At 43.5% G+C, this 24,719-nt stretch overlaps 1 protein-coding gene across 1 annotated transcript in view; it reads left to right on the top strand.

Annotated features, from left to right (window-relative positions):
• The window catches only part of SEC24A (SEC24 homolog A, COPII coat complex component), a 446,244-nt gene extending 429,645 nt beyond the window's left edge, over positions 1 to 16,599 (top strand). The window contains exons 21-23 of the mRNA XM_069199250.1: positions 6,294 to 6,386; positions 7,496 to 7,599; positions 14,105 to 16,599. Of these exons, the coding sequence (XP_069055351.1) occupies positions 6,294 to 6,386; positions 7,496 to 7,599; positions 14,105 to 14,219 (312 nt within the window). The 3' untranslated portion in view covers positions 14,220 to 16,599. The remainder of the gene's footprint in view (positions 1 to 6,293; positions 6,387 to 7,495; positions 7,600 to 14,104) is intronic.
• The last annotated feature ends 8,120 nt before the right edge of the window (positions 16,600 to 24,719 follow it).

Genomic DNA, 24,719 nt, shown 5'->3' with positions numbered 1-24,719 from the left:
GCACATGAAGTATCTCCGGTTTGTGGTGGGGTCGCAACACTACCAGTTTGCGGTCCTTCCGTTTGGTATTACTTCAGCACCGTGAGTCCACGAACATGATGGCGGTGGTTGCAGCAAATCTCAGAAGGAAGGGAATATCGGTATTCACTAACCTTGACAATTGGTTGATCAAAGCCAAGTCTCCAGAGCTCATGCTGCATCACTTGCAGATGACAACTGAGTTGTTGTTCAGTCTAGGCTTTTCGATAAACGTGCCTAAGTCTCACCTGGAGCCCTCTCAGCACATCCTGTTGATAGGGGCAGTACTGGATACAACATTGAATCATGCCTATCCTCCGCCTCAGCAGACTCAGGACATTCAGGCATTGATTCCAATGTTTCAAAATGTAGCGGTTGTTCCAGTCCTCAAGGTCCTGCGCCTGCTCAGTCTATTCGCTTCTTGCATTCTGTTGGTAACTCAAGCACGCTGGCAGATGAGGGCTCTTCAGTTGTGCCTCCGCAAGCAGTGGTTTCAACACAAAGGGGATCTCGAGGAGTCGATAACCATCTCCGGTGATGCTGCAGCGGATCTACAATGGTGGGCTGTGGATGGCAACCTTTCCCAAGGAAGGCCGTTTTCACTGCCGCCTCCGTTGGCCACGGTGATAACCAATGCTTCCACTCTACGGTGGGGAGCTCATCTGTGGGACCTGGAGATCAAACGGCTTTGGAACAGACTTTTCATATCAATCTGTTAGAATTGCGGGCGATACTTCTGGCTCTCAAGGCCTTACTCCCGTCCCTTCGCGGTCAGTCAGTTCAAGTTTTGACGGACAACACTACTGCGATGTGGTACATAAACAAGCAGGGAGGAGTGGGGTCGTACCTTCTCTGCAGAGAGGCTTTGCGGCTCTGGTCCTGGGCTCAGGACCATCGGGTTTGCTTGGTAACAAATTATCTGGCCGGAGTTCTCAATGTACGTGCGGACAGTCTGTCGGCATTTCTCGGCCGATAACGAGTGGCGTCTTCATCTGGATCTGGTCCTTCACATCTTTCGGATGTGGGGTTCTCCGCAGATAGACCTGTTTGCCACTCGGGCGAATGTGCACTGCCAGTCGTTCTGCAGTATCCAGTGCAAGGAGCTTTGGGGGGCGCGTTTCAGATGTCTTGGTGCGACCATTTGCTTTACGCGTTTCCCCCATACCCTTGATTCCTCGGGGTCTGAGGAAGATTCACCAAGATCGGGCTCAAGTCATTTTAAGAGCTCCGGATTGGCCGAGAAGGATGTGGTACACGGACCATCTCCCACTCTCACTGTGCCCTCCACTCTGTCTCCCTCTCAGGGCAGATCTCCTCTTGCAGTCGCAGGGGCAGGTTCTACACCCCCACCTCCAGAGTCTGCACCTTCATATCTGGAGATTGAACGGGGCAATCAGTTCTTTCACTCTCCCACCAGAGGTAGTGAATGTTATTTTATTGGCCAGGCGACACTCCACTAAGACTGTTTATGCCGGCAGGTGGGCAAAGTATGTGGCGCGGTGTGGAGAGAAACAAATTGATCCCTTGAGGGCCCATCTGTGTCTGATGTTCTTTTGTTTGCTTTAACTTTAGCACAGAAGGGTTGTGCAGTTGTGTCTGTCAAAGGCTATTTGTCGGCACTGTCAGCCTTTCTTTCCCTTCTGGATCAACCTTCCTTGTTTAAATCACCTATTGTTGTTAGGTTCTTGAAAGGTTTAACAAATACATTTCCTCCCACTCTTGTTTCCTATGTCTCAGTGGGATTTAAATCTGGTTTTGACTTTTTTAATGGGTTCACCGTTTGAGCCCATGCATTCTTGACCTTTAAGATTATTAGTCTTTAAGACAGTTTTCCTGATAGCTATTACGTTTGCTAAGCGTGAGAGTGAGCTTCAGGCCTTTAGTGTTAAACCTCCCTTTACGTCATTCTTTGCTGACAAAATGGTGCTGAAAACCAGGGCGGCTTTCCTCCCTAAAGTTTTCACTCCTTTCCATATGGGGCAGTCTATTACCCTTCCATCTTTCTACCCTCCTCGTCTTCCTTCAAAGGAGGAAGAAAGACTCCATCGTTTGGACCCCAGAAGGACTCTTAGTTCTTATATTGAGAGAACAAAGGACTTTTCGGTTGGAGGACCAACTCTTCGTTGGATATGTAGGAAAGATGAAAGGCAGAGCGGTCCATAAAAGAACCATATCCAGGTGAGTCATTCTTTGCATTCAGATCTGTCACTCATTAGCAAAGAAGGTTCCGCCTGAGGGTATTAGAGCTCATTCCATCAGGGCTAAGTCTGCCACTTCGGCATTGGCTAGAGGTGATCCGGTGGTGGATATTTGCAAGGCAGCAACTTGGGCTTCCCTCCACACTTTTGCGAAGCATTATTGCGTGGACTCGGAAGTTAGGAGGGACAGCCATTTTGCACATTGTGTTGCAGGATGTCTTGGTGTGACCGGTCAGGACCCACCTCAGAGTGCGGTACTGCTTTGGGACTCTATTCATAAGGTGAGGAATCCACAGGTAGTTTTATCCATCAGCAGAACAAGTTACTTACCTTCGGTAACGCTTTTTTTGGTGGATACACTAGCTACCTGTGGATTCCTCACAGTCCCACCCGCCTCCCCGTTGCCTGTCTGGTCATACCAAGACTTCTGTATTACAAGTGTATATATGTTTTGATAATTTTATGTATAAATGATTGTTGTAATTGTGTTACATCAATATGTTTTTATGTATGTATTAATTTGAGCTATCGTGAGGTCGGTTTTCACCTGTTTGCCTCAAAGGCATGTAAAAAAATGGGTGAAACTGACGTCAGTACGCCGGCGAGGACCTCTTATTGTCAGTGACGTCAGACGGAGTCGCGTGCAGAGCCGTGCAATTGCGACGTCCTCGTCCACTTGGAGAGCTGGGAAGAAGATTTTCCATCGAATGCTGGCGCATTGGGAGAATTCATAAGGTTAGGAATCCACAGGTAGCTAGTGTATCCACCAGAAAAAGCGTTACCGAAGGTAAGTAACTTGTTAGTTTTGTAGTTGGAAGATTTATTCTAAATGTGAGTTTGACACAGAAGGCACACCGGCCAAAACAACAACATATGGACAACAAGCAGGAGGAAGATTAATCACTGGTAATTATGGAGATGATGTAACAGCTAAAGACTCTTGTGGCGCAACATCAGAGACAGTTGAGAGCACATTGGGGTAGATAGATTAACTATAGGAGCTAAGATGAATGCAGGCCGCTTATCGTGCAAACATGCCAGAGTACAATCGACTACTCCCTGCTATCTCCTCCTGCCTAATATTTTCAGGGGGGAGAATATTCATTGGGGGAAGGATGTCCCAAAGAGGTCTTTTCAGGATTATTTATAGTAACAGTAGGCCCCCTCGTGACAACCTTAGCTGACCCTGACATAATCCTAACATTTTCTCTACTGCTACTTCTAATTTCCACAATCTATCTCTTAGAGGGGTTAAACACTCATTCAGGGAAGTTATAAACTTTTGGATGACTATTTCCCAATCTGGTATTTGTACTACACCCTGGTTGACTGTCATCTTGCTCTCCTACAGTTGTCCCTCTTGTATGAGGTGAAAATGCATCAATAGTCTTGGCTTTCCTCTTTCGCTTAGTGGCAGGTGAGGCTATAATTATAGTTCGATTTGGGTGCTCAATATGAGAATTAAATGCCCTACTACTGACCTTAGGGGCATCTGAACTGATTAAAGGGATAGAGCCATTTGAGGAGCTGATAGCCTGCCCTCCTATCTCAGTTTCTGCGTCAAGCGCCTCGATAATATCGGTATGGGGGGAACCTGTGCAACTCAAATACAACCGCCTCTCTGCCAAATCAATCTCCTTAGTGACAACACTAACTGCTCCTGCCAAAAAGGAATCAATGGTTGTAGAATTGCACCCTACGGTCGTTTTACTGAAGGCTACCCTCTTCTTGCCCACAAATTCGTTCTAGTCAAATATAGCTTGCTACCAATGATTGTAAGCTTATTATAGCCCTGTAGAAATCCTTATTACACACCCTACTTTGCTCACCACTTTCTATACTATACGAGTCAACATTCAGTGACCATACATGAAAACATAAAAGAAAAAGAAATAAAAAACCAAGAGAGTGGGACCAGCCCAGCCCAGCCTCTTCTGGCCGCTGACAGGCAAGGATGGGCCGCCCTTTGCCCGGGCTTGTGCCGCACAAGTCCCGCCGCCGCAGTGATCTGCCTGCACTTTATAGCACTCGTTGGTGGACTCAAGTGTGAGCAGCTTTTCCCCAAAATGGCCACCTCCAGGGGCCAAGAGGAGTCTTGGATTTGTAGCCCCCCACAAGTAGTTCAGCGCGTCCCCCTAAGTTATGTGTATATCGTCTTAGTTTACTATTTCATCACTTTGTTACTGTTAGCCAATCGTGAATAGTGCTAGTGCGGTCTGATATAAATTTATTTAATGTTGTTTTAAAGTGCAGAGAGCAGCCTTTTTACTCACACCAATGCTCTGCAGGTGTTACCCAAAGTTTGAATTAATCACATATTTAAGTTGACTTCTTTTAGTTATTACAAAAGTATTTTCTTGTGCTTGGACATTCATTTTTATGCAATACATTTATCTGTGGCAACAATACAATGTTTGTACATATAGAACAGTGCATTTTCTGTGTGTTGTAGATTTAGCTAACCAGTGTCAAATGCAAACGTGTATTGGTAAAGGACATATGTCCAAGAGGGTATCTTGGTGCTGAAATAAGATACTCATTGTTACTCAGTTCAGTGGTAGTCATTTTATCGACCTTGGAGGGATTGAGTGGACTGGTTGGGGGTCGAACCTGAGATCAAACACAGACTGCTGAAGTGGATGCATTGAGGTGCCAGGCTTCTGATGGTCTGAAATCTCCTGCTCCCTTCCCCACTGTCTCTTACCCCATTCACTGCTCCGTACCCCTGTCTCTTGCATTCTACCTTGCCTCTCTGCCTCTTGCCCTTGCTCCCTAAGTCTTCTCTCTTTTGCGCCATATCTCGCTCTTTTGCTCCCTGCCACCCTTACTCTTGGCACCTACCATCTCTCCTGTTCTCTGCCGTTCTGTCCCTTGTTCCCTACACCAGTCTCTTGTTTGCCACCCCAGTCTTGTGCTCCCAATTCTGCCTCTGTTTCTTACCCTCTGCCTCCTACTCCTTGCCCCTGGTTCACAAGACTCTGCCTCTTGCTCCCATGCATCTTTCTTTCCTGATCCACTGTCTTGCCTCTGACCTCTGTCTCTTACTGTCAACCCATCTGTCTCTTACCCCTTTGGCTTTTCCTATGTGCCCACACAACGTTTTCTGTTCCCGAGGTCCCTGCTCCTCTGCCTTTTACTCCCTGCCTCGGGGTCTCATGCTACCTAGCCTTCTGTCTCGTATCCCTCTGCCCCCTCCATCTACCCCTCTGTCTCCTGCTTCATACACCTTTTTCTTCTGTGTTCTACCCTTCTACCACTCTTTATTTTCTGTTCCCTAGTTCATTGGCCCTCTGACTCCCTACCTTATGTCTGTCTCGTCCCCTCCCCCTATATCTCTCCCTTCTTTCTACTAGTGCTCTTGCTTCTTACTTTACTACATGTCTCCTTGCCCCCTGCTCTGCCCCTCTGCCCCTGCTCCTCAAGCCTATTTGCCTATGATTTATTGTACATGCTTTAAGTAACATTGAAAAATGTGTGCTGCTATGCAACATGTAAAAGAAAATTGTAAAATAAATTAATAAAGCCAACCTTTTTTTGCATATGCAGAACCTATTGGCTTTGCCAGCGCTTGTTTTAAAAAAGGGGGGGGGGTGCGAGTAAAGGCACATTAACAGGTTAAATTATGGCTTCCCCTTAGGACCACCACAAACCGAGAGCCAGGTAAGGTCCCTTCTCAAGAAGAAGGTCATTATGACTCATAACTTGCCGTCTGAACATTCGTTTGTAGTTTGTTTGATAAATGTTGAGAGAGCTATTTTCTTTAAAGTTAAAATATTTGAGTGTTAGTTTGCAAAAAAATTATGCTCTCTTTCTTTTGTCTGGGCCTTCAGGCCAAACTAATGACCTAACCTGTTTTCATTATTCAAAATTATAACAATACAGTAATGACATTCAGTATATTTGTGCGTAAAATTGCTGAGTTTAATACAATCAGTACCTAAAAAAAAAAAAAAAATATACAGGAGTAGAGACTTGTATTTGATGTGCATTCATAATGCTAAAGAAAAGCAGAGACTAGTGCTTCTTTGTAATGAGTGTGTGAACTTCAACTAATAAAAATATTTTTCTGACTTTCAGATCATGTTTCTGTGGATTGGGAAGAACTGTGGACTGAGCTTTTTCACTAGGGTTCTCGGGGTACCAAATTATTCATCCATACCACAAACAATGGTAAGATATGTATTTGCTTTACATATTTCTGGAGATACTTAATTCAAGTATCTGCACAGATAAATGAAATGCATTTTGATGGTTCCTGTTCAGTTTTGTTGTTTTTCATTAGTAATGTAAATGTTCTCTAAGCATGCTGCACCTGGTAACAACAGGGTTAAACCGTCTTTAGTTTCTAGAATGTCATGTGTTTCAGTGTTTGAGCTTTTGGCACATAAGGTATTTTGCATCAAGTACTGAATTTGAGAAATGAGACTCACCGCTGACCTATCCATCGTCCTCTGATGAATTGTTTCACTGCCCAAAAGTCCCAGGGAGACAGAAATTAAATTTTGAGCATCCAGTGAGCACTGCATTCAGATGGCAGAGCTCCTCGTAACCTATGTTATGTTGATTTGTGTAGCACACTAATCACCCAAGAGTGTAGCCACGCGGTTGGGCAGGTGGGTAGATGTGTGATCCCCAAGGTGCCTATACGACAAGCCAGGTCTTCAGCTTCATTCGTAACTCAAGAAGTGAGGGGGAGGCTCTGATGTGTTGAGGGATCTCATTCCATGCCTTACGTGCGATGTAGGAGAACAAACAACCTCCAGTTTTGCTTTTGTGGAGGCGGGGAGTGTGTGCGAGTGGGAGCGCACTCTGCTCATTTGCATGCATATTTAAGGCCCTCATATGGGGCTGGGTGGAGGTAGAATTGTTCTTGTGCTGTTCCCTGCTCTAACCGCCCCTCATGTCACCCAAGGCCTTTTAATAGCCGAGTATAGATAAGGTAGACTGGCATGAGCCTCACCTGTCTGTTGAACAGAAGCCTCTTGGCTCACAGTTTTTTTTACACTTTTAAAGCACAACAGGTCCTGGGTAAGTATAGCTTGTTTTTTGTTTTGAATGAATCAGTGAAATAATAATTCCACTGCACAGATCAGCTTGCCGTCATGGTCACTGGTTTGAGCCCCAGTAGTTTCACTCAGCCTTTCATCACATGAGCAGCACTGAATTGGGTAGCACCTCATTACATAGCACTGAAAGGTGTCTGGGTGATTGTGCACTATACAAAAGGCATGGTATGTTACTATGTTTCTTATAAAATATACATTGATGTTTTATTGCAGACTCAACTTCCTGAACTTGATACAGCAGAATCAGCCAGGATGATAGCATTTGTCTCCTGGCTCAGAGAGCAGAGGCCGTTCTTCCCTACATTACACATAATAAGGTGAGCTGATTATTTCATGTGTTCAAGTGTTTCATAGGCTTCGTCGTAAAACAGTCATCTTTGAAAACTCATTATTGGGCACTTATACTTCTCGTCATATGTAGTCAAAACCCCTTGTTCGATGGCATGTGTGGCTGTAGATACACATGCTTTGCATAAGTCCTCCATCTAGTGTTGGGTCTGGGGTGTTGCAAGTTGTTTTTGTTTGAAGAATCTTCTCAAGTCACGGGATCGACTGACTCCTCCTCTGGGCAATAGTGGGCATGGGCATTGAGTCCTTTGTTAAATTGTTTTCTCTCTGCCGTCCGGTTTAGATGTGTATTCTTCTCGCTCCGGTATCCCTCGGCTCAGTCTATTCCGAACTCTACTTTTCTGTCTTCCTTTCAGCAACATTACTGTTTCAATTGCGTTTTCTCTAACTGTTAGCCGCCCTTCGGGGCACCAGCACCTGCCTCGGGCCTAATACTCCGTTGTGTTGAGAAATGCAGGGCTGATGGAACGTACTCCATTTCAGGTTTGCCCTCGATGCCATTCAAAATTCCCCCACACTCTTAAACATCTGGTGTGTAACCTGTTTGTCCCCTGATCACAGAGAAGAAACTTGCGATGCCTGTTGGTCTTTTCGAGCCAAAAAGACCCTAAGGGACCGAAGAGCACGTCATTTGGAGATGGCGTTGAAGACACCAGACTACACGTGCAAGAGATTGCTCACGAAAGAGGCCTTCTCCATAGAGGATTCGGGGTCAAATGTTCAATCGGACATCGAAAGCCAGCATCTCACCTCGGTGCAACCTGTGAGTACATCAGCCCCAGCATCCCATGCAAAGAACCTAAAAAAGACCCAAAAACAGGTCATCAGTCCGCCACTGCCTTCAGGCCATGGTCGGATCCGAAAATTACATTTGGATGCCCCACTTTAGTGCTCGGCACCGAAAATAGCTAAGACTAAAAATTCTCAGTATCGACCCCTGGCTCAACACCATCTCATTCAGCCTCGGGATCAGGTCCAACCTTCAGCCCGAGCGCTTTGGCTCAGAGCAAGAGACCTCTACATCCACTTCGGAGCCGACAGCTTCCAGCCGACACAAGACTTCTGCTCCAAAAGCTTTGGAACTGAACATTCTGCATTCCCGAGACTCAAGCTTCTCTTCGGAAGCAGCGTTGCAGTGGAGACAATTCTAGAAAAAAACGGACGCTCGCAGCACCAGCTCCATTTTCAAAAGAAACCAGACAAACTTATTGCCTCGCCTCCTGTCCCAAATAAGAGGAAACTGACTTTTCAGGAGACTTTGGACACTGCTTTTCCACCTAATAAGGTCTCCAGAGACAAGGAGAAGGCTCCAATTCAATCTCGCCCTTCTCCGTCGTACTCTCCTTTCCTTCCTCTTACTCCTCCACAATCTCCTCCACCTAGTTTGAGCCACAAGGTTCACCATCACTTCATTGAGATGATTTGGGGGCTATTCTACAAGAGAGACTCATGGGATCATATGATCCATATCACATACTTCCAGATGACCCTGATTTATATCCTGCATGCCCTTCACCTCTTGAAGATGCAACATCATATCAGCAGGTCATAGCACAGGCAGCTGCATATCATAATGTGCAAAGGCATTCTGACCCACCTGAGGAAGATTTTCTTTTGGACACACTGACTACCACCCATAAAGATAGTCAGTTTCTTCCCATGCTACCAGGCATGCTCAGACATGCCACAGACATTTTTAAAGAGCTGGGTTGATCTAGGTACACTACTCCAAGAGCTGACAACAAATATAAGGCGCCCCCTACAGAGAAACCCTATGTATATTTGGTCAAAAATTTCCCCTGACTCCATTTTTGTCAGCACAGTACAGACACATGCTAATAGTCAGTTAACGGGAGATACACCTCCCCCTGACAAAGAAAGCAAAACAATTTGCGGCAGGAAAAAAAGTAACTGTACAAGCAGCCAATCATTGGCGTATTGTCAATTCACAAGCACGCCTAGCATAGTATGATAGGGCTCACTGGGATGAAATGGAAGACTTCCTCCAGTATCTCTTAGAGGAGCATCGCAAAAAGGGACAAGAAATAGTTTCTGAGGGCGAAACTATTTCAAATAATGCACTTAGATGTGCCACTGATGCAGCTGGCACTGCTGCACGTGGTATTAATACCAGCATTGTTATTAGAAGGCATGCTTGGCTCAGATGTTCAAGTTTTAAAGCTAAAATCCAACAGGCAGTTTTAAACATGGCTTTTGACAAAACATATTTTAGGGAAGGAGGTGGATACCACTATTGAAAAACTAAAAAAAAAATCAGAAACAAAGGTTATGGGGGCCCTACTCTCTATACCACAAAGGGGTTATTTCCATCACCAGAGTTTCAGGGAAGTTTCAAATCCTCATCTACCGAACCCTCCACCTCACAAGCTAAACATGGCACCCATTTCTACAATAGGGGTTCCTTTAGAGACTCATATAGAGGTGCGAGCAATAAAGGCAGAGGTAAGGGTCCACCTCCAGAGGATCCACCTCTAATAAACGCCAGTGACTACCTACACCTTTCACAGACTCACACCTCTCCAGTAGGGGAAGATTAATGCAGTTTTACCAACAATGGTTAAATATCCCCACACGACCAATGGGTTCTATCAATTATCCAACATGGTTATTGCCTAGAACTTGTCTCTCCCTCCACAAATCTCCCTTGTGTTCAGTCTTTCACAAGACCATCTTGTTTTTCTAAAAGAGGAGTTTCAGTCCCTTCTTCTTAAAGGGGCTACAGAGCCAGTTCCCCTTTCACCACAAGGACTAGTAGTATATTCCCTATACTGTCTCAAACCAAAGAAGGATGAGTCACTAAGGCCAATTCTTGATCTCAGACCACTCAATCTAAATATTCTCTCAAAGCATTTCCATATGGTTACTCTCCAAGATGTCATTCCTCTATTACAACAAGGCAACTTAATGACAGCTCTAGATCTAAAGGATGCATACTTTCACATTCCCATCACACCACAAATATCTACGATTTTCATTGTGTGGAAACATTATTAATTCAAAGTTTTACCGTTCGGGGTCACAACCGCTCCCAGGGTCTTCACAAATTGTCTTGCTGTGGACGCAGCCTTTCTCGGAAGTCAACACATACAGGGAGTGCAGAATGATTAGGCAAGTTGTATTTTTGAGGATTAATTTTATTATTGAACAACAACCATGTTCTCAATGAACCCAAAAAACTCATTAATACCAAAGCTGAATATTTTTGGAAGTAGTTTTTAGTTTTATTAGTTTTAGCTATGTTATGGGGATATCTGTGTGTGCAGGTGACTATTACTGTGCATAATTATTAGGCAACTTAACAAAAAACAAATATATACCCATTTCAATTATTTATTATTACCAGTGAAACCAATATAACATCTCAACATTCACAAATATACATTTCTGACATTCAAAAACAAAACAAAAACAAATCAGTGACCAATATAGCCACCTTTCTTTGCAAGGACACTCAAAAGCCTGCCATCCATGGATTCTGTCAGTGTTTTGATCTGTTCACCATCAACATTGCGTGCAGCAGCAACCACAGCCTCCCAGACACTGTTCAGAGAGGTGTACTGTTTTCCCTCCTTGTAAATCTCACATTTGATGATGGACCACAGGTTCTCAATGGGGTTCAGATCAGGTGAACAAGGAGGCCATGTCATTAGATTTCCTTCTTTTATACCCTTTCTTGCCAGCCACGCTGTGGAGTACTTGGACGCGTGTGATGGAGCATTGTCCTGCATGAAAATCATGTTTTTCTTGAAGGATGCAGACTTCTTCCTGTACCACTGCTTGAAGAAGGTGTCTTCCAGGAACTGGCAGTAGGACTGGGAGTTGAGCTTGACTCCATCCTCAACCCGAAAAGGCCCCACAAGCTCATCTTTGATGATACCAGCCCAAACCAGTACTCCACCTCCACCTTGCTGGCGTCTGAGTCGGACTGGAGCTCTCTGCCCTTTACCAATCCAGCCACGGGCCCATCCATCTGGCCCATCAAGACTCACTCTCATTTCATCAGTCCATAAAACCTTAGAAGAATCAGTCTTGAGATATTTCTTGGCCCAGTCTTGACGTTTCAGCTTGTGTGTCTTGTTCAGTGGTGGTCGTCTTTCAGCCTTTCTTACCTTGGCCATGTCTCTGAGTATTGCACACCTTGTGCTTTTGGGCACTCCAGTGATGTTGCAGCTCTGAAATATGGCCAAACTGGTGGCAAGTGGCATCGTGGCAGCTGCACGCTTGACTTTTCTCAGTTCATGGGCAGTTATTTTGCGCCTTGGTTTTTCCACACGCTTCTTGCGACCCTGTTGACTATTTTGAATGAAACGCTTGATTGTTCGATGATCACGCTTCAGAAGCTTTGCAATTTTAAGAGTGCTGCATCCCTCTGCAAGATATCTCACTATTTTTGACTTTTCTGAGCCTGTCAAATCCTTCTTTTGACCCATTTTGCCAAAGGAAAGGAAGTTGCCTAATAATTATGCACACCTGATATAGGGTGTTGATGTCATTAGACCACACCCCTTCTCATTACAGAGATGCACATCACCTAATATGCTTAATTGGTAGTAGGCTTTCGAGCCTATGCAGCTTGGAGTAAGACAACATGCATAAAGAGGATGATGTGGTCAAAATACTCATTTGCCTAATAATTCTGCACTCCCTGTACATGTATACCCTTACTTGGACAATCCGCTCATCAAGGCCAATACCATCCAGAAGTGTCAGTTATACTCAAGCCACAATAGACTTTCTCCACACTCTAGGGTTCAAAATCAACTTTCTCAAATCACAACTTCAACCTTTGCAGACACAGCCCTGGGGGCAGTCCTCATTACTCAGGCTGCTTTGGCATACCCAAACCCTGCTCGAATTCAAGTTTTTCAGACTTTCCTTTCCCAACTACAACAAAACCAATCTTACACAGTAAGATGAGCAGTTATGAAGGATGATGGCGTCATGTATTGCCATTGTTCCCCATACCAGACTACACATGCACCCCTTACAGCAGTGTCTATCTCATCAGTGGTCTCAGTCACAGGATCTTCAGGATATAGTGTTGTTGGACCGCCAGACTCACCGCTCTCTGTAATGGTGGAATCCCACCATCCCACCAACCTTTCCAATGCCCTGTTCCTCAAATCTCTCTGGCTATGGATGCGTCACAGACAAGTTGGAGAGCACATCTCAACAACCTCACAATGCAAGGGTTATGAGATCCAGTTCAGCAAACTTCTCGTATCAACTATTTGGATTTACAGGCAGTCTTTCTAGCACTCGAAGCTTTTGTACCTCAACTCTCCCACATAGTGGTTCTAGTCCACACAGACAACATGACAGCCATGTATTATCTGCAGAAACGGGAGGGGGGACACGGTCTTCTCAGCTGTCCCAACTTGCTCAAACAATTTAGAAATGGACAATTCACCACCACATTCACTTACTGGCAGAGTATCTCCCTGAGATGGACCACCAATTTGCGGACCACCAATTTGCAGACCTCCTCCACAGGATGCAGCAATAAGTCTACAAATGGAAACTTCGCTCCCAAGTACTTCATCAGTATTTTCAAAGGTGGGGAACACCAGAAATAGATCTCTTCGCCCCCACAGAGAATTCAAAATGAAAAAAACTTCACGTTCAGATACTCATAACCTCAGTCCAGTGACAATGCCCTATGGATAAATTGGTCAGGGATACGCTGACGCTCTCTACCTCTCTGTAGATTTCTATGCGCCCTCCCTCCTCCAAAGAAAGACTATAGTTGTTGTAGTAGCATTCTTCTGTAAATTTTGTACACATGTAAGGACATTGCATGGACATCTTTCTCTTACTGTTTATTTATACTCCTTACATCACCCGCCTGTGGTAAAACAATCATGCACACTATCACCGAGAGAAGGAGTCACTTGATCTTGTGACTCAAGAAGATTCTTCTAACAAAAACAACTTGCAACACTCCCTACCCAACACTAGATGGCAGACTTATGCAACGTATGTGAATTCACAGCACTACATGCCACAAACAGATGTCGACTGGGTAAGTAACATTTTCGTTTGTCTGTCACAATCCTCAAATGTATATATTTATAGAAAGAACTATGATTTACTTAGTATAGTACATCTTTATTGTTGCATCACAGACACTGGGAAATAATCAGGGACAGCTCCTTCGCTGTGGTGAAGGAGCATCCCCCCCACTAAGAGCCAGAAGCTGTAAAATAAAAAATATTTAAATTATCGTTTTAATTTACAGCTGCTGGCTCAGCCAGTAGTATGTGCAGGGAGGGGGGAGGCTGGGCCACGGGAGGGGCTAGAGGTAGGAGGAGAGAGTGCACCTAAGTGCGCATCTGTGCTTGTGCACTTAGGTTTCTCCAGGTTTACACACTGGTTAGGCTTCTGTTGAGATGAAAATAAACTGATTGTTTCGCCTACCACTGTAATAAAATGGTCTTTTGTGTGTTTTAAAAGGGATGAGAGTTCGCTGAAACCAAGCTTCCTTCAGAACATGATCGAAGACCGAACAGAGTCTGCCTTATCGTACTACGAGTTCTTGCTCCATATCCAGCAGCAAGTGAATAAGTAAACCACTCAAGGGACAGCTTGGCCCCTCCCCGGACTAGAAGTGACTGCAGTACAGACGAACTGTTTCGCTGTGAACTCTTCCTTTTGTATTGTTAGCTTTGTGGGCCTCGCGCTGGTAATACGATATTTTTCACTGTGATTTCAACAAATTGAAGCAAATAAAGGACCGCATGAGGACTGAAACGAGTGACTGCACAATATGGTGACTTTTTAAATCAAAGCATAATGGAAAAAGCTGGTTACCTTTATCTTGCTGCAAAATATATTTTGATAAAGTTGCTGTATGAATCACAGGAAAATGTCTACTGTAGAGGCAAAATACATTTTGTAAAATAAAGATCGATCTTTGTTGTTCAAAATGTATATTTTTTCTCTTTTGATTTCATTTCTTTTTGGTAATATTATTTTTGCTGCTAGAAATAACTTTACAGACCTACGTAGGTTGCAAATGTTGCAGAGAAATTATAGATCCGCTGATTACAGATTGGACACTTTCAAGTGAAATCAAAGCGACTGGTTAGCATCAAAGGTAATGGAATAATTATTGGAATTTGAAAATATACAAGTACATCAAATGTATGTTTAATCAACCTTTTTTCTCCTCTGAACAACTTTTTATTTGAACAATGTTTTCTTGTTATCATGTGCTTAGAATTTAAGAGGGTTTTTGTTCCGTAAAACAGGCTTGGCTTTCGAAATGCGAGAGAAATTAGATCTCTGTCGTTTTGGTAGCTATTTAAGGTTGCACTATTCCTAGCACATTCTGAAAATTACACAGAAGGCAAGATGTTTCTTGCAGTTTTTTACGGTGACTGTTGTAGCATTTTCTTTTGCTACAGAGTTGTACGGTGAATTGCATTCGAGAATCGTTTTTAGTGAAATGCGCCTACCGTCTTTTTATTAAAAAGTGTGGCCAGTTACACAGATACAAATTACAACACCGCCTTTATAATTTCCATTAGTAAACCTTGTTGGAGGCTCCATGACTGCTGTTCAGAACCTTTCAGTTTGAGTTCTTTGTTGAGCTGTAAAGGACCAGACAAGTTTCAGGGATAATGTGGCTGCTGTGCATTGAATGCAAAGGCACAGAAATGAATTGAGTTGAATGCCTAAAATTGACCTGAGAGGAATAAATTATTTGCTGTTATCGAAATGAGTCCAAACCAAATCAATCATTGCAAAAGTGAATGCTAGTTAAAATGATTTTGGGAAGGGCATATTATTTACATTATTAGTTGTTCTAATTAGGAAACCAAAACCACACTTTATGCTGTTAAGAAGAATTTTCATTTTGCATTGTTTTCCTTATAACTCTCTGGAGTTTCTTACCTATGCCCAAACAAACGGCCTTTTTTTCCTCCCTTACGCCCCGGCCCCCACAAACATACACACAAATGTGGTGACCTCTGTGTCTGGTCTCAAAACTGCACATACTCGCTCTTGACATTGAAGTAGTCTGTATAAATGGTCAAGGCTGCAAGTCCCGGTGGGAAATCTTGTTCTCCATCATTTTCACTCATTAGCGTTGTTCTATTTGGTGAATGTATAAGAACGTAGTGAAAATGCCAGGAGCAGATGAACCCTTTTGGGTAGACAGCTTTTGGATTGTTCCTTATATTAGAGGAAACGTAGTATGGCTTTTTCCAATATTTAGTGTGGTTGGTTTGAGCTGCATGGTACATGACAGCTGTTTACTACAAACTATAACATATTTTCAATCACAATACAACTGCCAGCGCTACACCCCCCTTTTGCAAAGTTAATCCGGAACTTGACTTTCAGATGGTCTCACTTGAATAAATGTGTTTCATTAGTCTTTATTTTATTTTTATTTTTTATAATTATTACAACCTGCTTTGTTTGTTATCAATTACATTGTTGGGCTTGGCTCACCATCTACCTATGTTTGATGTCTTCATTACAATATCATATTTTGAATAATTGTTTAATGCTCTCTCCCAGGTTTGCAGTACTACAGTGTAAAACGGATCGCCATCTTATAACTTTTCATTAGTTTTATTATAACAGAATTTATAATAATGGGGGGACCATCAAATGTGATTCTGCATTTTATGTTCATTATCACAGTTGTAATCTATACAAAAGCAATTTAATTTTGTAAAGTAGTGTATAATATTGTAACATTAAATCCTTGTTCTGACAAAGCTCTAAGAATACATATGAACTCTTTAATGTGATGATAAAATTCCTGCCCATTTTAATCTCCGGAGGCAAGATTTGCTTGTCTTTCTTTTTACAGTTTGTAATATTTTTTTCCTGTTATATTGCTGTAAAGAAAGTCATTTGTAACACATGCAAATGCTTATTTTATCTGTGCTAATTTATCAAATTTGGCTACTCAATAAAATGAATTGAAAGCGCTGATGCGAAAGTCTTAATCTGTATGGAGACCTGCATGGCAATGCAGATTGAGTGCATTTTGTGATTGTTTATGGGAGCACATTGTGATTTACTCCAACTGAGAAAAAAACCATAGGCTTTTTTGCAGTAATGTCATAGTATTTAATTGGTTCACAACTTCTTTAAAACCAAATCGGGTTGTCTGTTTTTTTGCTGACATTTGTAGTACTTGAGGCAGTACCAAATCTCTCCGGTTTAGTTTACTGGTTAACATGTTTGCTTTTTACTGCATATTCTGTTTTTCGTGCAAAGCGTCTTACCGAAGGAAGTCAGGTCTCGCCATTCTCCTGGTCAAATAACATATGTGAACCAGACTGTATATGTCAGCTGTAATTTAAATGGAACTTGCATGTATGTGGTCTTCTTAATACCATGGCTTTTCTACTCCGAATTCCCCATACAGTTCTCTACTGGTTCTTGTTGTTTTGTGCAGAAGAGTACAGCTAAATATTTCAGTTATTTCTACTAGCAGTTTTTCCTGGGTTTCCAAAAGCATTTAGACTGCAATGAACTTTTTTCTTTTTTTTTTTTTTTTTTTTTTTTTTACATTTAACACACTTTTGTCTTAGAATTCTGGTATTTGAAAGCCTTTACTGCATTTGCCTGACTTCACGTAGAGTTGGGTAGTTTCTTGCTGTGGAAACTTACGAGGGAGTTGAATCCTAACAGCTTTGCAAGTCATTAAGTGAACATTCATAAGTTTCGCCTGTAACTGGTATACAGTCAAACTCCTTAGAAGAATATCATTTAGTTGTTCAGGGCCCCCAGAGGTAACAGCAGTCCAGTGTTAGATATGGTACAGTTGTCGCCACAACAGAAGAGTAACAATAAAAAGGGCATATAGTCCTTCTGAAAAAAATCTGAGAGAAAATTCAAGGCTTTGAGACCTGTCATATGGCTGTCAACCTGTGATTAATTTGAGGAACATCAAGTGTGATCACAACAGCCAAACTTAAAGTAGCGCTTACTGCTGCCATACTTGACTGTATATGAGGGTGTGGTTCCACCCAAATGACTTGGCCCCAAGATTTATTGACTATCTGGCAAATTACTAAAAAAGTGCTTTGGTCTATCTTACAAATCCCAAGGTTTCATGGTTACGACTTGGAATGCCTAAAAGGGTGCTTTTACTGCGTAAACCTATTCCAGATGGCTGTGCTGTGCATTTTTCTGCTATGTGGTGGTTGGGTCTGGATATTAAATAAAGATTTACTTTAGGCATTAACTGTTGAAGGAGTCAGTATGACTCACTATAATGTTGGCCATAGGTCCACAATTTCTAAGTATGTCACCTCTGTCTTTTGATGTATTTTTCCGCTATTGGGTTTGGAAATGTGGAGTAAAACTGCTGGAAAATATTTAATTTCAGCTTACAGAAGAAACTATGGTTGCTTGTGAACATCATAAGTTAGGCTTTGGAAAAGCAGAACGTCACACTAAAGTTATGAGAGGACATAGCTTGACTGCTGGTATGGACAGAACAGCATTAAACTGTTTGCCATGGAGGTACCTGCAAGTAGCTAAAACCATTCCCCAAACATGTATTGAAAAATGGCTTTCATGCCCATCCTTAACGGCACAGGTTGTGAATATTGTTCTTCATTTTAGACCAAAAACTCTGAAAACAAGAACGGAGAAGAATTGTGCCTCCAGAGATCAGAATCCAGTACAATGGAGGCTTCCCTTCCCATGATATTGAATTTGGGTTGCAGTTCTGAGAGTGATAGTTCAGTTTATCAATTCAAAGCTTTGTTCCACTTTTCCAAGTCTTTTTTTGACCCATATTAAAGTTGGGAACATACTACTGCGACTCGCTTCTGAGACCTTCATGGCACTGAGGATTGACAGACTTTTTAAACCTGGGTCACTGGCCAGGCTGCTGGCCTCGATCCCAGAAGCCCTCTACTCATTATTTTCCCCTTTGAGAATGTACAGCTGGTGATGGAATGGACCCCATTTCAACACTGCCCCGCTGTAACTCAAAATTCAATTGGTCTGACTACAACCAGTTGTGTATTTTGTATTTGTTGCCTCAGCAAGACAACACGACTTGTAAGACTTGGCTGCACTTACGCCCAAAGCCACTTTTTATCACAGAAGGACCAGGTTCTGGGAACATCATAAGATGTACAGACTCTTTAAGGAGGATACCCCAGACATCTTCAGTGATAAAACCCCCTATGCCAAACAGTAAGTCGCTCTTCTGACATTTAGGGCCAACCGTCAACAAAGATGCCTTTCTCCTCCAGTTCAGATGAGGAGCGGGAACAATTCCACCTCGATGTCAAGGCAACAGGACCATGCAAACAGACAAAGCCACTGGCTGTGAATATGGCAGACCTTCATACCAAGACCACCAAATTCTTGCAAAGTGAACTACCACTGCCTTCGGGTCAGGCCCTCAAGGTTGAGTCAGCTCCAATGCACCACATGGCTCCTGCATAGGCTGAACTTATGAGAAGCCCACGGAGCAAGAGCCTCCTGCATCCACAGGCTCTTAACGTACCTGAACAGCTGCCAAGAGTCTGACCTCTTCAGCGCCGAAATCCATAAACAAATCAAAAACACTAACAGACCTCAAGATGCCACCAGCCCCAAAACACTGATATCCGAGACCTAGCCCAACACGAAGACTGGAGACCCTGAGGGTGTCGCTTCTGAGGCCTACCCCTTTGATATCGAAGACCCCCGGCTTTCAAAGCCCTGACTCAAAGCAACCAATCCTCAAGAGAGGAAAAGAGACAGTGCATCCATTCTCAGATGGTAAATATTACCACCAAGCCGCCGCCCAGGTTTATTTACACCATACGACCTAAGAGGAAGCCGACATTTGAGGAGGACTTGGCTTCAGCTCCAGAACCAACTCCCAAGCACAAAGAGACTCCAAGGTACCAGTCCCATCCACGTTGCCCCTTCCACTCCTCCTCCTCAACATCTTCCTCCCCTCCCTTACCACCTTCAGACACATTACCAAATGCATACACACCTCTGGGTTCACCACAATCCTTGGCAGGATCACATAACCCCTACTCCAAGGATGAGGCAATAGGTAGACCCCTGGTATGATTATTCTGCAGCCCCTCCTACGTACCCCGATATGTATCCCTCCGAACCCTTTCTCTACCCCTCGGACAATAGTCTCATACCATGAGGGTAGTACAACGAGTGGCTAGATATGAAGTGGACCTCTATGCAGTTCAGGTGGAGTACGACTTAGTTAAGACCCTCTGTCAGTTTTTTCTGCAGGTTAAAGGGCATGCCCAAACCAGCTACAGAGCCCTTTAACAACCCAAAGCCAGGGCAGGAACACCTAGGATAAAGCAGTACAATGCCTTAACTTCTGACCCACCAAACATCAAGGGATATATAGAACTAGACTCCTTAGTTGTTCATCCTGTATATAAGAGTGCAAACTCTCAAGTAATGGGGGGTGCCCCACCACCTGAGAAGGAGAATAAGAAGCTGGACAGAGTAGGTAAAATGGAGGCTGCAGGGACAGCTAAGCACTGGCACATGAGCAATTCTTTTGGCCTACTGGGCAAGGTATGTGATACAGCCCACTCTGACTATATGCATGAGTTACTTCAACATCTGCCACCTGAGTAAAGGCAAAGTGGAGAGGAATTGGCATCAAAAGGCAAGACTGTCTTGAACGCAACTACCGGTATATGTTGTACCCTAGATTCAGCATACACACAGCACGAAGATTAACACAAGTATCCTCATTCACCAACATGCATGGCTTCGTATCTGATGATTTAAGTCTGAGCCTTACCAACACCTACTCCATCTCCCCTCAAATGGATAACATTTTTGCGGCCCACGGGTCGGCCAAATGTTAGAGAAATTTAAAAAGGATCCAATACAGCTAAGGACATGGGGCCAGTGGTGTAACGTAGGCCTCCGAAACCCCTGGGAAGCAAGCGGGCCCTAGAGCTCCAGGGACCTATTCAGCACAGTAGCATGGTCTGAGAGCCTTTGACTGAGTCTGGAGGGGGGACCCCTCCATGACCTTTGCAAGGGGAGACCCTCAATTTTCGTTACGCCACTGATGAGGGCTCTCTCAGCTACTGGCAAAAGGGTTTGCAATACCGTGCAAACTCTAAGACCACCTTCCCAGATGTGATATCTTACCAAAGACAACAGCAACCCTACCAGAGGCAACAATAATAAAGGAAGAGTGAAAGTTGACTCCCTACATCGCCCACCCAACCACATAGCACCGACGGGGGGAAATCAAATTTTTCCTGCCAAAATGAAACATAATATCACCTCAGACAAATGTTTCCTGGCCATAATTCAACATGGTTAGTTTCTTGAGTTTGCCTCATAAGCCTCCCACATACCACCCCTCACACCTCCCCAAGGAGAACATACACGTTCTATAGTAAGAGGTACAAGCCCATCTGCAAAAAGGAGCCATCAAACCTGTCTACTTACATCACCAGAGGAAGGCGTTTTACTCAATGTACTTATCCCCAAAAATGAAAGGTCCTTCAAACTAGTTTTTGATCTCAGATCTTTCAACTGATATATTGTGTCGGAATACTTCAACATTGTAACCCTTCAAGATTTCAAGATGTGCTACCTCTGCTGCAGCAGGGAGATTACATCCCAGTATTAGACTTGAAGGATGCATATTTTCACATCCCCATCGACCCAACCGATTGACGTTACCTGTGCTTCATGATACGTGGCCAGCCTTATCATTTGGCCTAACCGCTGCTTCAAGAGTGTTACCAAATGTCTAGTGGTGGTCGCAGCACATTTAAGACAAGGGGGCATTCATGTTTTACTCAGTTTGGACTGTTGGCTGCTCAAGCAAATGACAATGTCTTGCAGGTACGCAATTATTATATCTCTGCCATAGACCTTAAGCTTTACCATTAAGATCACCAAGTCACATCTTGTCCCTCTGCAGATTCAACCCTTTCTAGGGTCAGCCTTCAATTCAGTATCAGGCAAAGCTATCTCAGCAAGCAAATAGTCATTGCTTTCCACCAGCTTCTGCCTATTTTTGAGACAAATTATCACCTACCAGTATGCAACACCTTGGCATGATGGCCTCATATATCTCTATAGTGCCTAATGCCAGGTTGCATATGCATCCGCTTCAACAGTGCTTTGCAGGACCATGGTCCCAAGCGGAGGGTCTGATGGCAGATCTAGTGTTGGCAATGGCCAGTGTTCATCGCTTTCTTTAGTGGTGGAACAGCAACAACCTGCTGCAGGTACGGCCTTTCAATGACTCTTTACCACAAGTCACCATCACCACTGACTCATCACAAGGAAGATGGGGGAAGATTTCAGTCTCACAGCAGTAAAAGCGTTGTGAACCCTGCAACAGCAGGGCTACCTAATCAACAATCTCAAACTCCTAGCAAACCAACTAGCCCTCAAAGCCGTCCTCCATCAGGTACTTTTTGGTATGGTTGGACTAGTCCGACTGGACAATATGACAATGATGTTCTATGTACAAAAGCAACAAGGCACCCACTCCCTCCGCCTTTTCCTTCTAGCTCAAACAATCTAGATGTGGGCCATTCATCACTACATCCATTTAAAAGTGGAGTATCTTTCAGGATTGGACAATGACCTAGACATCCTACTCCAGCAGGTCACACCAAGAAGTCCACGAGTGGGAACTCAATCCCCAAGTATTAAACAGTTACTTAAAACACTGAGAAACTCCATAGATAGGCCTGTTCACCACTTCAGAAAACACAAAAATGCTTGAACTTCACCTCCAGGTTCCCACATCTACAGTCCGTGAGCAATGCACTATGGAAGAACTGGTCAAGGATCTTGTGCTTTTCTGTTCTCCGACTCCTTCCACAGATGATGCGGAAGATGAGACAAAGGTCCTAGACACTCATCGATGTGGCTCCCTCCTGGGCAAGAGAGCCCTGGTTGTCTACTCAACTAGAAATAATGCCAATGTCTGGACGAAAAGCACCCCAACAGAGCAGAACTTCTCACCAGAAGCCAGTGACAGCTCAGACATTCAGACACAAAACAGCTCAACTTAGTGATCTGGCACCCGAGGTCCTAGAGTTTGGCTACCTACACCTCCCTCAGGAGTGCATGGACATCCTCAAAGAAGCACACAGATCAACTACTCAAGTTTGCTAAACAACAAAATCAAAAGGGTTTTCTACTGTATACCAAAACATTTAGATCCACTGAAGCTTGTGGTTCAGGACATTATATGCTATGTCCTTCTGCTACAACAATCAGAGTTAGCATACACGTCCATCAAACTTCATACAGCTGTTCACGTGCAGAATATGCAACACTCTTTCTTATCCTGTGTACCAGTCATGAAGGTTTTCTTGGATTACTTCAAAAGCGTCATTACCCTAAGGGTGCCACCAGCCCCTCTGCAGAACCTGAACATAGTCTTTACAAGACTCATGAGTTCCTACTTCTGGGCCAATGTATTCCTCTCTCCTGCAATCCTTTCATGAAAGATAGCATTCTTAGTGGTTATAGCCCCACACAGGCACATTAGAGAATCGCAAGCACTCACATTGCAGGAGCCCTGCAATTCTCTCTCAGGGGATCTCCATTGATAATCATGAACACTAAAGAGTCCCGCCCATGTGCAGAGGTCCCGGAGCATTTATTTTAAACTCACATCTACTTTGCCTTACTTTGGAAAGGCCAGGAAACATATGTGACTGACATTCAAAATTTTTGCAGCTTTAAAAACAAGCTATATCGCCACCTTTTATTGAATTACTCTATATTTTAGAAGGAAAAAAGGGCCATACCCCTTAGAAATCACTTAAGCAAATTAAAAGGTGACCTTTAAAAAACATTCTTCACATACGCTTTTTACTTCTTTTTAAAGTAAAATAAGGAGAAATGCATAGCAATTTAGCCTGTATAGGCTGCAGCACTGAAACAATTAAAAATGAACACTGCACCTTAAAGGGCCTCCTGGCCTCCAGTGTTCCATCATTCCCTGTAGGTGGCAGTTTACACAGTTCTTTTTTCCAGCTTCTGCTGACAAGGTCCCAGGGCTCTGCTTTTTCAAGGCTTTTTTCCTCACAATTTTGATTTAAAGCTTTTTTTAAAGCTGGTTCACTTGACATCCTTTAATTTTAGATAATTTCTGACAGAAAAATGATCAAATTTTTCTCAAAATGCCATCTTTTTTTGCTAACTGCCCGCAGCGTGGCAGGAAAATGGCAAAAACAGATCCTTGCAGGATCTGTATTTTATGTTTGCTAGACTCTCATAACTCTAAGACATGTTGCTACTACAAGACCCTCTCCAGACACTCTTGAGGGAGAGAGAGAAAATTAATCTCATTGGCCAAGTGGATCTCCACAGACTACACAATTCCCTGGCAGGTGGGACTTGTGAAGGGTGGGGAGAGAATGTACCCTCTACCAGTGCCGCTAAGTCACGCTCTGAGACCTCCCACATAAAGAGATCCAAAAAGAGAATATCTAAAGTAAGACATCACTCCCTTTCGACATAGAGGAAATTAACGTAGAGAAGAGAGAATTCACCTACTTGCTGACCATCAAGGGCTTGGTCGACATTGAGAACACTTACGACGTCAAGGAGGGGAGCACTGTTGGCATAGACATCGTACAAAGGCGAGACATAGTAAGACATTGAGACATCATTCATCATCTTTAAATAAGACAGCGGAGTGAGTTGCACTCATGAAAGCTTGCAGGCTTTCATCAGAGTCTAGGAGTATTCCAGAGCATATTTGCCTTCAAGACCACCATCTCCAGTAACCATACCGGATTTACCAACACCTCCTCAGGCTCCAGCAGGATCACCTCTTCCACAAACAGCTGCACACTAATCCATCTCAGCCTCCACCTATACCTTCTCCGAGATGCTCTAGATTGCCCTCACTTCACACCATACCTTGCACCTATAGATCTAGGTCATGCTCAAGATCTAGATATCGCTGCCAACATAGTCACTCCAGAAGATTACACTTGCTGCAAAGATTTTCTTCTTTCAGATCGAGAGCTTCACGGTCTCATCATACAACTGCATTTTCTGTTCTATGTTCACCTACTCTGACAGATTCTCCACCACTGATAATACC

This window comes from Pleurodeles waltl, chromosome 7, assembly GCF_031143425.1.
Source record: "Pleurodeles waltl isolate 20211129_DDA chromosome 7, aPleWal1.hap1.20221129, whole genome shotgun sequence".
Taxonomy (NCBI): domain Eukaryota; kingdom Metazoa; phylum Chordata; class Amphibia; order Caudata; family Salamandridae; genus Pleurodeles; species Pleurodeles waltl.
This window is presented reverse-complemented; position numbering and strand designations above follow the sequence as displayed.